Source organism: Lethenteron reissneri, chromosome 26, assembly GCF_015708825.2.
Source record: "Lethenteron reissneri isolate LAM-NWPU_2019-01 chromosome 26, ASM1570882v1, whole genome shotgun sequence".
NCBI lineage: Eukaryota > Metazoa > Chordata > Hyperoartia > Petromyzontiformes > Petromyzontidae > Lethenteron > Lethenteron reissneri.
The window spans coordinates 19,011,157-19,024,692 of NC_083804.1; the positions used below are offsets into that span (position 1 = coordinate 19,011,157).

General features: G+C 44.5%; 1 protein-coding gene across 5 annotated transcripts in view; it reads right to left on the reverse strand.

The window, feature by feature from the left end:
• Window positions 1–13,536, reverse strand: part of PDE9A (phosphodiesterase 9A) — a 32,071-nt gene that overhangs the window by 7,261 nt on the left and 11,274 nt on the right. For 2 of the 5 annotated variants that reach the window (XM_061560405.1, XM_061560402.1), the window contains exons 6-12: window positions 11,879–11,956; window positions 9,459–9,502; window positions 7,952–8,006; window positions 6,659–6,729; window positions 5,814–5,898; window positions 5,209–5,307; window positions 2,783–2,861 (exon numbers count right to left, since the gene is read on the reverse strand). In XM_061560405.1, coding sequence (XP_061416389.1) covers window positions 2,783–2,861; window positions 5,209–5,307; window positions 5,814–5,898; window positions 6,659–6,729; window positions 7,952–8,006; window positions 9,459–9,502; window positions 11,879–11,956 — 511 coding nt within the window. The remainder of the gene's footprint in view (window positions 1–2,782; window positions 2,862–5,208; window positions 5,308–5,813; window positions 5,899–6,658; window positions 6,730–7,951; window positions 8,007–9,458; window positions 9,503–11,878; window positions 11,957–13,536) is intronic. The other 3 variants (XM_061560403.1, XM_061560406.1, XM_061560404.1) reach the window with 3 other exon arrangements.

The following is a 13,536-nucleotide window of genomic DNA, read 5'->3' on the forward strand; positions in this document are numbered from 1 at the left end:
ATTCCAGTGATCGTTTTAAATGCACACACCAGGGGGCACACTATTCACACAAAGACTGCTATTGCATCGCAGTCCAACCATTATATGAATTCCCAGGAGTGGAAATTCGGCAAATGAATTGCAAAAAAACTGCAATATGCGTTTTTTTTTGTTCACTCATTGGTGACCAGGCATTAGACCATCAACTCGTTTCACTTGAGAACCCGGTTTAATCATGGGTGGCTGAAACCTGCATGTGAAGGGAGCATCTTACTGGTGCCGGCTCAGAGCTCTGACCTCTGAGACAGGCAGCCACTTCAACAACTGTACTATATTTACTGAAGCAATCTCCGAATGATTCTATTGCATATTTTGTGTTGCAGTGACCACAGGGTTTGAGCTATTATTGACATATTGTCCAATAAAGTGAAAGACGTTCACTTAAATATTTAGTGGTGGTAAGAGATTTTGCATCATAACAGCTCTGCCTGTGTCTTCTCGGCTGGGTCTCAATCCTTGTCCTTTTGCAGTTATGTGGATCACGCAACTATATAGGTAGCTTGCTTAATTCAGAGTGAAAGACGGCTGTCTTTCAATATCCCTGGTATTAAAAACACAAATCATGGTACCGATGCCATGCTTTATGGTGACACATATTTCAATGACATTAGAGGAACCAGTCAGGGATTTTGAAACAAAAGGGAAAATCCTTGGAATGAACTGAATACAAACACAAACGATGCAAAATATAATCATTTAACTTGTTCAAATGATGCAAAAATAAAAACAATTGTTGGAGGCGGGCTTTTACAAAAACCAAGCATTTACTTTTTAACCAAATAAAAAAAGGCACAGGGCCTACACAAGAGACTTGTGCAATTCCAAAAGCAATCATGCACAACACTGGCAAGCCACTATCTGGAGATATTGCTCATGTCAAATGATTCCAGAAGGTAGCGTTTATGGTAACTCTCAGCTGTGTTGTACGAGCAGAACAACACATTATTTAATGCCGTAGAGAATCTGGGCCAAGTGGCACTGTGGCTGATGCTCACTTGACTCACAATCGGAAGGTTAAAACAAAAACATTCTCTACCTCTCGCATAAGTGATGTGAATAAGAGCAATTGCCCATAGTGTCAACTGTTTTGTGTCGAGTTTGTTTTAAATAGTTCATAGAGCATGAATCTGACTCGTGTGAATTCTCTACAGATTAGTCCACTATATGGCAGATGATCACGTGATCAAATATGGCACCGTTACAAAATTTGAAGAGTAGCGAGCTGTTAACAACCAGTTTTTGTCCTCTGTATAAGAACTTATTTTAAAAAAAAAACTGAAATATGGTTACTAAAGGAATCGAGGCATCATTCACAATAGGTGGAATGGCTGCAGTCAGGACACAAGCATAATAGCTATGGCAACTAAGTGACAAGCCAGCGTTGCTCACTTTGCGAGGTTGGATGACAAGTGAGTAAGAACGAGGTGCAATATCACCAGTCATGGGGATACGTGTGAGAACGGTCCATTCCGGTAACCCATAGCAATTCCACTTTCAAAAAAGTGTATGGCTGATAACGGATACCTGTGAATCAGATTGGAACTCTGTTCGTCGTACCACATCGGCCACGTTTTCACAGGAAGGAAATGCATGCGCCTTACATCATCACCACTGATGGAACAGGGAAGCCATAATTATAAGTGAAATAAAGAACACAGGAGCACTGAATGGAAGTCCAAACCTGTATGAATGGTAATGAGAGCTCTTTAAGACATGCAGGGTCTGATCATGAACAGTTGCCGTTCAGGGCGAAAGACAAACTATTACCAGACCTTCTTACCGTCACTTATTGGATAATAAACTGAAGATTGACATTGGTCGCAAATGCCGAAGACAGTTGAGAGAGCGGCGTTTCATTGCCACAATGCACATCAGTGCTCTGCACATGCAACGATGGAATTGTTGGAAAAGCTAAGTCCTAGAATATCTGGGAAACAACCCAGAATCCCATCTGCTCTACGATGAAGGTGGTTTGACAGTGACGAGGCCATGAAAGCAGTGGTGGTGTAATGACCTGAGGAAAATGAAAATGATGACGTGCTGCTGTTGCTGGCATTCGGAAGCATGCGGGTATCTGGGGCAGATTTCAGTAGAGGGTGACCGCATGCAGCAATTCCGCCATGCTGATGCTAACAGAAGCATCTTTTGTCTGTTTACTTATTTAAATACCCCAAATGCAAACATTATGAGAAGCCTCACTGGGATGTTTATCCAATTTATTTACGTGAGTGGATATATTTCTTTTTTCTATTTAAAGCTTTCGTGACTGCGGGGATTCATCTTCTTGGTTCTTTCGGTAAAGTCACGTAGAAGGGAAATAATAAAATAATAAAAAATAAAACATAATAAAATGCAATTGTCACGACGTTTCGGCCACAACGCAAGCGGTCGTCCTCAGGTGACGCGTTAACCCTGCCTCCGACAGACCTGTTCTTCACCTGAGGACGGCTGCTTGCGTTGTGGCCGAAACGTCGTGAGAATTGTATTCTACGTGACTTTACCGAAATAACCAAGAAGATGGATATATGTATCACGAAACCCCACACATGATGGTGTGAAATGTAAAACTTTGCACTAAACTGCCTGCCCCTAACCTACTTGCTGCACTACCCCCTTGTCCAGGAACCTGCAAGGCAGGTTATCTAACACACAACATGACTGCCCATCATGATGGTGATGCGTTAACAATGCCTCCAAGCCACCGACTGGCTGGCTACGCACAGCACAGGGGTGTGCAGCTCACCTTGGGGTAGGCAGGCACATCTCTCCTCGGAGTTCTAGGTTTGTAATCCAAGCAAGCCATGGTCAGCGTGGGGTTAGACCTAGGGGTGAGTGTGTGTCAGTATGTGCGAGTTGATGTGAGAGTGTGTGTGCATGTATAAACATGTGCGTATAAGAAACGGCGTGTGTGTGTGTGTGAGAGAGAGAGAAAGAAAGAGTGTTAGTGTGCGTGTGTGAGCGTGTAAGTGAAGGGGTGTGTAAGTATGAGAAATGGTGTGTGTGCGTGTAAAAGTGTAAGCGTGCCGTGTGTGAGAAATGTTTATGTGTGTGTGCGCGTATTGGTGTGTTGGTGAGTATGTGCATGTGTGCGCATGAGTTGCTGTGCCAGAGGGTGTTTGTGTGTGTCAGCTTGTGCGAGAGAGTTTGTGTGTGCACGCATGCGCACGGGTGTGTAAGAGAGAGGGTGTGTGTGTGTGTGTGAGAGAGAGAGGTGTGTATGCATGAGTGTACATGGCAGAGTGTATGTTTGCGAGAGTGTGTAAACTTGCATGCATGAGCATGTGTGTAAAACAAAGGGTGTGTGCATGTGTATATGAGTCGGGGTGATGTCGTGTGTGTGAGTGCGTGCGTGGAACGGTGCGTATGTGTGCAGCTGAGTGTAAGGGATGAGAGTGTGATTGGACGTGGATGAATGCATGTTGGGCACGTATACGTGTGTGGATGAGTTTATGTGTGTGCGTGTGTGCGGATACAGGTGTTTATCACTTGAATGCATGCACACACAGTTGCATTGTTGTCATTTGCATTGATGTACATGCGTATGCGTGTGTGCATGTGTACTATTGCAGAACATATTCAATCCATATGCAGTAGAAACGTAAAAACAAAACACACAGACATGACATACAACACAAATTAAAGACACCAGTGTGCCTTCATTATCACTTCAAAGTTATCGCATCTAAATGTAATCGTAGGAACATTGAGAATTCACATAGGTCTACGTACACACTGCATTTGAAAGCATATCAATGCAAGCGTAGGCTAATTTCGCTTTTATTAGCACTAGGCTAGTGTTTCAAGTCAAATGAATGACTATGGATGAGTGTGATGAATGAATGAATGAGCAGATGGAGCTTTTGTCATTGAAATCAAAACGAGCCCTGCTCCGGGTGGACCCAACAATGCATGCGCCAGGTGCAGCGAAACTGCCACGGCTCCTCCGGTCACTCATTACTGTGATTGATACGAGGCGTGTAGTAACGATGCACTCCCGCAGTGATAATCCCATGAATTGTCACAATTGAAGGTCCCCGATTCAAATGAAGAATTCGTTTTTTTTTCTTCTTCTTCTTCTTCTCATTTTTAACTCGTCTGTAATTTTTGTCAGTTTACGTTTTCTTCTCCGTCTCATTTTCTGCAGGATTTGTTCACTTAATTAGCCCAAATGAAACATTCACAGACCACGTTTGTATCATTTACATCGCTCATGAACGAACTATAGGTTCGTACGCACGCAATTCGATGAATACGTCACGAGTGTTGGACTCGAGTTTGGTCGGTGAACCAATTTATCTCGATTTAAAGCTTTCGTGACTGCAGGGATTCATCTTCTTGGTTCTTTCGGTAAAGTCACGTAGAAGGGAAGTAATCAAATAATAAAAATAAAACATAATATTTTATTATGTTTTAAAATAAAACATAATATTTTATTATGTTTTATTTTTATTATTTTATTACTTCCCTTCTACGTGACTTTACCGAAAGAACCAAGAAGATGAACCAATTTATCGTTACAGGCCTAGGTATTCGCAATGTTTCCGTTGAAATACCTAAGCAAATTGGTCGTTTTGCGCCTCCAATATTTGATGGTCGGCACACAGTTACTCTTCATGTGCTAAATTCATGGCTTAACGACATGTTATTGCGATACTAGCATCACACTGTACGTGTAAGAATGTATTGTTTACAATTCGTGTAAAATTAGTGCAACATATTAATTATTTAATTGTTACGCTTGTTTACCCAGTAAAGCCTCACTAAGTCTCAAGACTTTTTTTCAGGAGGATCCTGCAAAGTTTTTTTGCGGGTCGGTGGGTGCAATGTTGTTATGTGTGATCCCAATTGAGTAATCTGCAGGTAATTTTTCAGAATTGGGATGTTTTGCCACTACAAGTTAGATTGCATGTTTTTTAAGCAATCTAAGGAAACCGGAGAAGATAGAAACTCATCTAAATTCCCCACAGAACAGCGGCCGAGTTAGGAATCGAACCCAGGCCCTTCTTGCACCCTGCCACCCTTATCTCAAACGATCTCCTGCTGTGACATTTAGGCTAATGCAGTGAGTAAAACTGAACAAACGAACCAAAAACAATACACGTTAACAACAAGACAAATACAGCATATTCTTCAATTGAATCGAGACCCTGAATTGGAACGATTCCTCACATTGATCGGGCTGAGTTTCTGTTAGCCGAGTAATGAGCACCACCACGTGTGTCGTTTGAGTGGACGCTGAGACTCCTGGTGAGGTTACTATTATATTTCCTGTGCACAAATCACACAATCCCAATCATGCAGTTAGCGTCGTCCGCACAGAGCGAAGCATTTTAATCTCACCAGTTGCATTGCACTATTATTCAGGTCATGAAATGAAAGGGAGAAATATCCACCGTCAGCTCTCTCAGCAATCACATCTCGTTGGACAACGCCACGGAACCACTTGAATAGGAATCTCTTTCTCAATAGGCATCCCTTTCACTAGCCCAGGCATCTGGGCCAGGCAGATTTAATTGACTAAATAGATGTATGTGACGTCATGTGCTGTAATCAGTGGCTAAGTTGACACTTTCCAGAGGAGGTAGGCTAGAAGAGAGTGGATACGAGAGATAGACTCGGGGAGAAGAGACATTGAGGTGGTAACAGTGGAAATAGGCTCGACGAGAGGGAGGGAAGGGAGAGATGTGAGTGCAGTGTCCTCGTGTGAACTCATGTGATGCTCTGTGACCTATCATAACCCCGAGTAACCTCGTTTGACCCTGCGTGTCTGGCACCTGTCGGGGCAGTTCATCATCTTGTCCTTGAGGGCTCGGATGTCGTTTTTGCATTTGTCAATTTCCACGAGCTTCAGGCCCTCAGCTGCATGCACATACACAGACATACATATACACAAAGACAGCGAGATATGATTTCCCTTAAACACAACATAGGCTAAGTAGCAAACGCCAGTTTAAGCAACAGTCTCCAACTCTTTCTCTGGGCACTGATCACCCTCCCATTATATATGTGCCAGATGGACATTCCTCAAGTACAGCTTTGGAAAGATGATTGATCTAAGTAGACAAAAGGATGAGCACTAGTATTGGGGTGAGATGATATCCTTGTCGCATCCCAAGGGGAACCGAAAATGCTGATTCCTGGCCTTTGCAGGTTTACCCGGGCCTATCCATCATTATGAAGGTCCTGAATGAAAATAAATAGATGGTCAGGAATACCAAATATACAAAATAAAACAAATCAAAGTCTTGTCCTCTTAACAATATAATTGGCATTGCCGAGGGAAATAAAACAAAGATGTTGGTTTTGTTTAAATCATCGACACCTCTGCTGTAGCAGACAGACACACAGACGTCTGTTGGCATCATAAACACACATTCCGACAAAATCGCCGGGTTCGTAGTGCAGTGCGCTAACCACTACACCACCGCTCCCCAAAACAGCAAAGACAAACCCCCCCGTATAGCCTTAACAAACTGTTGGGGCAAGTGCATGGTGCTGGCCACCCACCCCCTTGTGTACCGTGCCAGGCGTTCATAGGTGCTCTCGAATAGCACTTGGCCCCCACAACAACAAAGACACCACCACGCACGCTGTCGTACAACATCGAGATGTTCCTCACCATCTAGGCGTTTCTCTAGCATGGCAATTCGGCTGGAGAACTCCGTTCTCTGCTCCTGAATACGGAACGCGCTGGGGACACAGTGATAGTCGGGGTCAGGGTGACAGTCAGTATGATGGTAATGGTGAACACCGAGGTTACAGTTTAGATGAACTTTAGTTTTGAGATTAGGACACACACACTTTTCTTGTCAATATAATCTGGCTGCGTGCAGCTGCGGTTAAGAGATTCCAAGTTGGGGAGGAGGTGGCTGAGTGGCTCAGGGGTCAAGAGCACTGACATCCTGGGTTCCAGTCTGGGGTTCAGCCACCTGTCATTAAACCTCAGTGTTAATGTAGTCAGCATTATGTGTTCATTAGCCATAGTCTTAGTCTAGTCAATGATACCCCATGGTGTTTTAGTCAAGTGTGTGAATTCAACATCCAATATCAAGTTATTTTTCTTTGGTCTTGTAATGCTCCAGTCACCTTTCAAAGACGTATGGAGCTTGTTTTGCAGGGTTTACAAACGGTGCAATATAAAATGTATATCCATTTTGGTAGTCGAATTGCGGAGCAATTTGCATAGCCATTTTTAGTATTTGCGCACCAACATCCAGCTAATTTTAAATGTCTCCTACAATTATTCATCCTGTCCAAAGACACTTGTGAATAACACAACAGAATAGACAGAGATAATATGGTCGTCATTATAATCATGATGTTAACAACACAGTGATACGAGATGAGGAGAGTAAACTTTTTAAGTGTTTAGCAAGAGACTTAAAGCAACTTAAAAATTTCGGCTGACCCTCCCTGCCCCTTGGGTGAAACCAATCAACCACTGGGCCATAATTGTTGCTAGACCAAAATTTAAACTGTTGGTTGCCTGATCTGTATAGTTCTAAGCAAATACTCAACTACTTTAGTGCCAAATTACAACTTTCTAGTCCATCTAGAACATCAGTTTAACACGTAGGCTTTCGCGACCAATATTATTCATAATCAACGTTTTTGGGTTTAGATCGCGTTATTTATAAATGTGTCGTAACCCTACTCAAATTGTAAATGTTGTGGCTTCAACACACCAGTGGGCTAAAGCAGTGAACTAATTTGTCTTTTGTCAACGTGACACTTTTTTACTGATTGGCCGTGTCGGGTGGTGGAGGGTTACGATACATTTATAAATAACGCGATCTAAACCCAAAGACGTTGATTATGAATCTAGAACATCATTAACATTTAAAGTAGTCACTCACTTAATCACAATGTTATTGATGTACTGCAAGTACTCACACACACACGCACTGCCTACCTGGCAATCTGCTCTGCCATCTGGGAGAGACAGTCTCGTAGAATGGTGTCCCTCTCTGTAACGACCAAGGAGAGCGAGGCGTCTTTAGAGTTATGCATATGTAGAGGTGTAATTGCGCATGTCTACGAATGTTGAGGTGTGATTATGCATGGCCACGGATGGCCAACAAACACAAGGGGCGGGGTTACGGCCGTACACAAGGGTGGCGCTCGCACCGACGTCCGCATGTGTATCCCCCACGGGCCCCCCCCCTTGGGGGCAAGTCCTATAAAAGGTGATGAGCCGAAAGGCTCGGGAGTCGGGACTCAGCTATAACCAGAGAAGACGGAAGACCAGCTAGTGTAGGCCCCAGAGCTCCCCTGGCTCGCTGTCCTTATAAGGGCCGACCAGGGCAAGCCGGTGGCGTGGCCCCGAGAGCCCAGACGAAGCTGGTCTGGTGACTCAGGGAGCCGGGATCCCAGCTTAACCAAGCTGGGACAGATAGCCTCCCCGAGTCCCGTAGTGGAGGAATTGGTATAGGTTAGAGGGGTTAGCTGTCGAGAAATCCCTGTAGCCCAGTGACCTGTAAATAACTGTGTTGGTGTAATAAATAAGTGTGCCTCCGATCCTGTCGTCAAGCCTCCATATACTTACTACACATAGATAGGTACGCATCCTGACAAGATACCATCGGTCAAGCGGGTGTAACGCTGTGCAATCGGGCGACGGGAGCGGAGCAGCTAAACGATGTCCATTTATCTTCTTGGTTCTTTCGGTAAAGTCACGTAGAAGGGAAGTAATAAAATAATAAAAATAAAACATAATAAAAACAATTCTCACGACGTTTCGGCCACAACGTATTTTAATTATTTTATTACTTCCCTTCTACGTGACTTTACCGAAATAACCAAGAAGATGAATCCCTGCAGTCACGAAAGCTTTAAATCGAAAGATGTCCATTTACCCGCGTGTTTTTCAATGTGCATGCCGAGGAGTATACAGGTGTATCTTGTGCATATATATGAGTGCAAATGTTTATGGATATAGCGTATGTGTATATTTGTGTGCCTAAAGCACTTATCCCAAGGGTCTATAAGGCTATATGGTAAATCCAGTAAACCTAATGAAAGGCAGACTCAGGAAAGCCTCATGCTATTTCACTGAGAGACAACCACACATTGTGAAGATCCAAATCTGTGCATGTGCTTGGGTGTGGGGAGTGGTTGCGTAGCGGTTAACACGCTGCGTTACAAACCCAGCAACCCGAGTTCAATTCCTGCTCACGGCCAACACCAGTGACGGCTATCTGAACCAGTCCTGGGCCTCCCCTATGTCGACTCAATTTCAAATGAGTACCTGGTGCGGCGTGTAATCATTGCCACTGGAGAGACAAAAGCAGTGATGGCCACCCACCCCATTTTGTACCGTGCCAGCCTTACATAGGTGCTCGCTAACAGCACTTGCCCCAAAAAGTCAGTTAAGGCTATAAGGGGGATTTGTCTTGTGTACGGGTGTACGCTGAGCTCACGTGAGAGTTGCGGTGTTCCTACTTGAATGATCTTGTACGGAGTGCTGCAACCCACACACACGGAAAAGACTCACCACAAACCAGTCACTACCAATCATCAACAGCAAGTCAAAGCGTCCCCCAGCTCCAACCTCCAACGAGAAAGGGGTGACATTGCAGTCCTAAGGCAGTGGTAGAAAATCCACATTCTTATGGCAGGTGCCAGTTACTACATCGGAGAACTAATTTTGACTCTCTACAAAGTGGTATATATTTTATCGACCCCAGTGGGATGATGGGAAAGTGTTGACTGTTGACCAAGATTTGAATGCAAGGCATTCTGATCGCCAATTGAGTGCTCGGAGCACAGTGCACTTGGCCGCTTAGCAACACCACGTGAGAGTACGGCCTTCGATGGGGATTAAGATGATATATATATATTTTATCTTATTCCACTCGTGCATGTGGTGTCATGGAACAGATTGTCCATTTAGAACTCTCACAGGATGGTTCATCATCCTGCATTAGAGAACTGCCCATGAATAACGATTTCACAGAGCTATTTCTGAAGTCCCTTCAAGTGACTTTTCTTAATCCACACATTATTCCAAACAGGCAGTCAACCCAACATTAAATTAGTATTCTAAGGGCTGCAATTTAGACAGATTCTGCGATGAACGATATTTAATTTGTAGGTGTTCTGTGCCGGCTTTGCCGACCACGCTGAGACTCTAAGCTTGCTCGACTCGAGAACCTGGTGTAATCTCTGGTGGCTGAAACCCAGACTCAAACCTAGGACCTCGGTGGTGCTGGTGCGGTGCTGGTGCAGTGCTGGTGGTGGTGCTGGTGCTAGTGGTGGTGCTGGTGGTGGTGCTGGTGCTAGTAGTGGTGCTGTTGGTGCTGGTGCTAGTGGTGGTGCTGGTGGTGGTGCTGGTGCTAGTGGTGCTGGTGGTGGTGCTAGTGGTGGTGCTGGTGCTAGTGCTGGTGCTGGTGGTGGTGGTGCTGGTGGTGGTGCTGGTGGTGGTGCTGGTGGTGGTGGTGCTGGTGCTGCTGGTGGTGGTGCTGGTGCTGCTGGTGGTGCTGGTGCTGGTGGTGGTGCTGGTGGTGGTGCTGGTGGTGGTGCTGGTGGTGGTGCTGGTGGTGCTAGTGGTGCTGTTGGTGGTGCTGGTGGTGGTGCTGGTGATGGTGCTGGTGGTGGTGCTGGTGGTGGTGCTGCTGGTGCTGGTGCTGGTGGTGGTGCTGGTGCTGGTGGTGGTGCTGGTGGTGCTAGTGGTGGTGCTGGTGCTGGTGGTGGGGCTGGTGGTGCTAGTGGTGGTGCTGGTGCTGGTGGTGGTGCTGGTGGTGCTGGTGGTGGTGCTGGTGCTGGTGCTGTAGCCCCTGAGCCGCCCGGCCACTTATTTTAAGAAAGTGAACGAATTCAGCAGTAAACATATTCCGATGTTTCGATTTAAAGCTTTCGTGACTGCAGGGATTCATATTCTTGGTTCTTTCGGTAAAGTCACGTAGAAGGGAAATAACAAAATAATACAAATATAAAATAATAATAAAAAATTCTCACGACGTTTCGACTGCATCACAAGCAATCAACATCAGGTGTGAAATCCACAGCAAGATTTTTTTTCTAATATTTGTATTAGTTTGTTATTTCCCTTTTACGTGACTTTACCGAAAGAACCAATAATATATATTCCGATGTGCTATGATTGTAGCAAAAGTGGAAGTGTCAAGGTATGGGTTTGGTTCATGGCCATGATGTACACCATCAATGGGTAAATGGTAACCACATCTGACCTGCGTTAACCCCTTGGATCAACTCAATCTAAAATAATTGCCTTGTGTTGAGTGGTCACTATCAGCACTGGCTTTGAAACAAGCTTCGCATGGCGCTGGCTACACCAGTCCACAGAGTGTGTCATGTCCACCTCAACAGATGCTCACTAACACATACCTTACTAACGCCGCATTGACTAGAGGCATGGACACGCGATCTCTTTGTATTGTGATCCTCATAATCTTAGTTTTGTTTTTGGGCTGGGGGTGGGTGCGGAAACCAGTGGTTGTGATAGGTGGACTGCTGCCCCGAGCAAAAATGTTGAATGAGATGTGTTGCAGTGAGTGTGACGGAGTGTGTGTTTGTGGAGTGTGTATTTGTGCTCATGGTGTGTGTGTGTGCATGTGTGTTTTATGTAGGAGGCACAGCTGGTGCATCCTCCAGTCATCGAAGTTAATCAACCCATGACACCGTGGTCTGTCCCGTGACCTCCTGTGATCAAGCCTTCGACACTTCACGTACACCTGGCCTGGCACAGGCAACGTGGTGACGTCACTGTCACTTTGTGGCGAATGGCGGGTGTTGTTGTTTGTGGAGCATGTGTGTGTGCGCATGTGTGTTTCGTGGTATTTGTGTATGGTGTGTGTGTGTGTGTTTACATGTGTCACACCTGTGGGTGTTGCAAGGCATGCCGGGATCCAAGGAAACAGTGGCTCCATTTGAGTCAATGAGAGAGATAGGGGTGCATCTGATCGCACACAACAAACACCACAGCCTGAATTACACACATCGCACACAATAGACTAAATGACACACTCACAGCACATACATCCACGCCATGACATTGTGTACACCAGACCACACATTACTCAACTCTCACACAACAACAAAGACACACACACACAATACCACATACACCGCACCACTAACCATTACACACCTACACCACTGAGCCGGTCACCATCGGTTGTTCGACTCCCACTTGAGTGAGCCAGTAATTCATTCCCATAGGACATTCTTAACATTGTACACTTCATCATTCTATAAAATTATAGCACCATTTGTTATAAATACATCTTCTTGGTTCTTTCAGTAAAGTCACGTAGAAGGGAAATAATCAAATAAATAAAAATAAAACATAATAAAATAATTCTCACGTCGTGAATTTATTATTATGTTATTATTTGTATTACTTGATTATTTCCCTTCTACGTGACTTTACCGAAAGAACCAAGAAGATGAATCCCTGTAGTCACGAAAACTTTAAATCGAAATATAAAGCACATGTTAAACACCCTGTGACATCAGCACGCTCCTCCTCTGTGTAGGTAGCCATTGCGAGGCATCTGTGCTCACAGCCCAAAGATAATTATAACCCTCCCTAGATGACCACACGCACCCAGGAGAGGCAGGTCACCCTTGCGAAATGAGATAATGAATCTCTAAGGGATATCGCCGGGGAAAATAGAGACAGGAAGTGGATGCAAGGTGTCCTCACACCCACACAAGGGACCCGCAAATGAGCTGCACCAGCTCAAAGTAGCGGTGGTTATGTGCATTGTATGTATGTAGGACTTCTTTCGCACCGTACGTAGCCAACCGTGCTCATAGGAGGTGCGGGGGGAGGACAACAAACTAAACACAAAACGCAGTTCTAAAGATACGAGTTATCAAACTCATTAACGCATTAACATGTGATAATTTATGACATCAATGTGTTCTGAGCTATAATACAGAGCACAAATACTTATCTGCGTACGTGTTAGTGTTTGTGCTTGCATGTGTGTGTGATCCTTTATCTAAGTATTTGTATTTATAATTGTTTAAAATGTATGTTAACTCATGATCATATGCATTTTTGTACACGTCATATTTTTATCCATAAATGTCGGCGAGGAACGCAACCCCTAATTTTACCATTATGTCTGTGGGATTTTCTAGTTCGCTCTAAGTAATTTTGAGTTAAGTAGAAATTTCCCCATTGCGGAGATCCTGTATATATGACATCAGGTGTTAAATAGGTGCTTGCTTCAGCAATTTCCCCAACAGTCTTTTAAATAAAGGCTATGGTGAGGATATTTGCTCTTTGTATGGACATATGGCAGTGCGTATGTATTTTTGTATGTATATGCATGTGTCTGTGTGTATTTGTGTGTGTATTTATGAATATCTTTGTGTGACTATTTCAAAATCTCCCAAACAACCCCCACTTCCTTGCGTTGCCAGAAAGTAAAACTGTCGTGTGTGGTGATCAATGTTAGTCAGCTGGAGGAAGTTCGTCAAGAACACTTGCATTCTTCCCGACAACCTCCTCCACCCCAGTTCTAG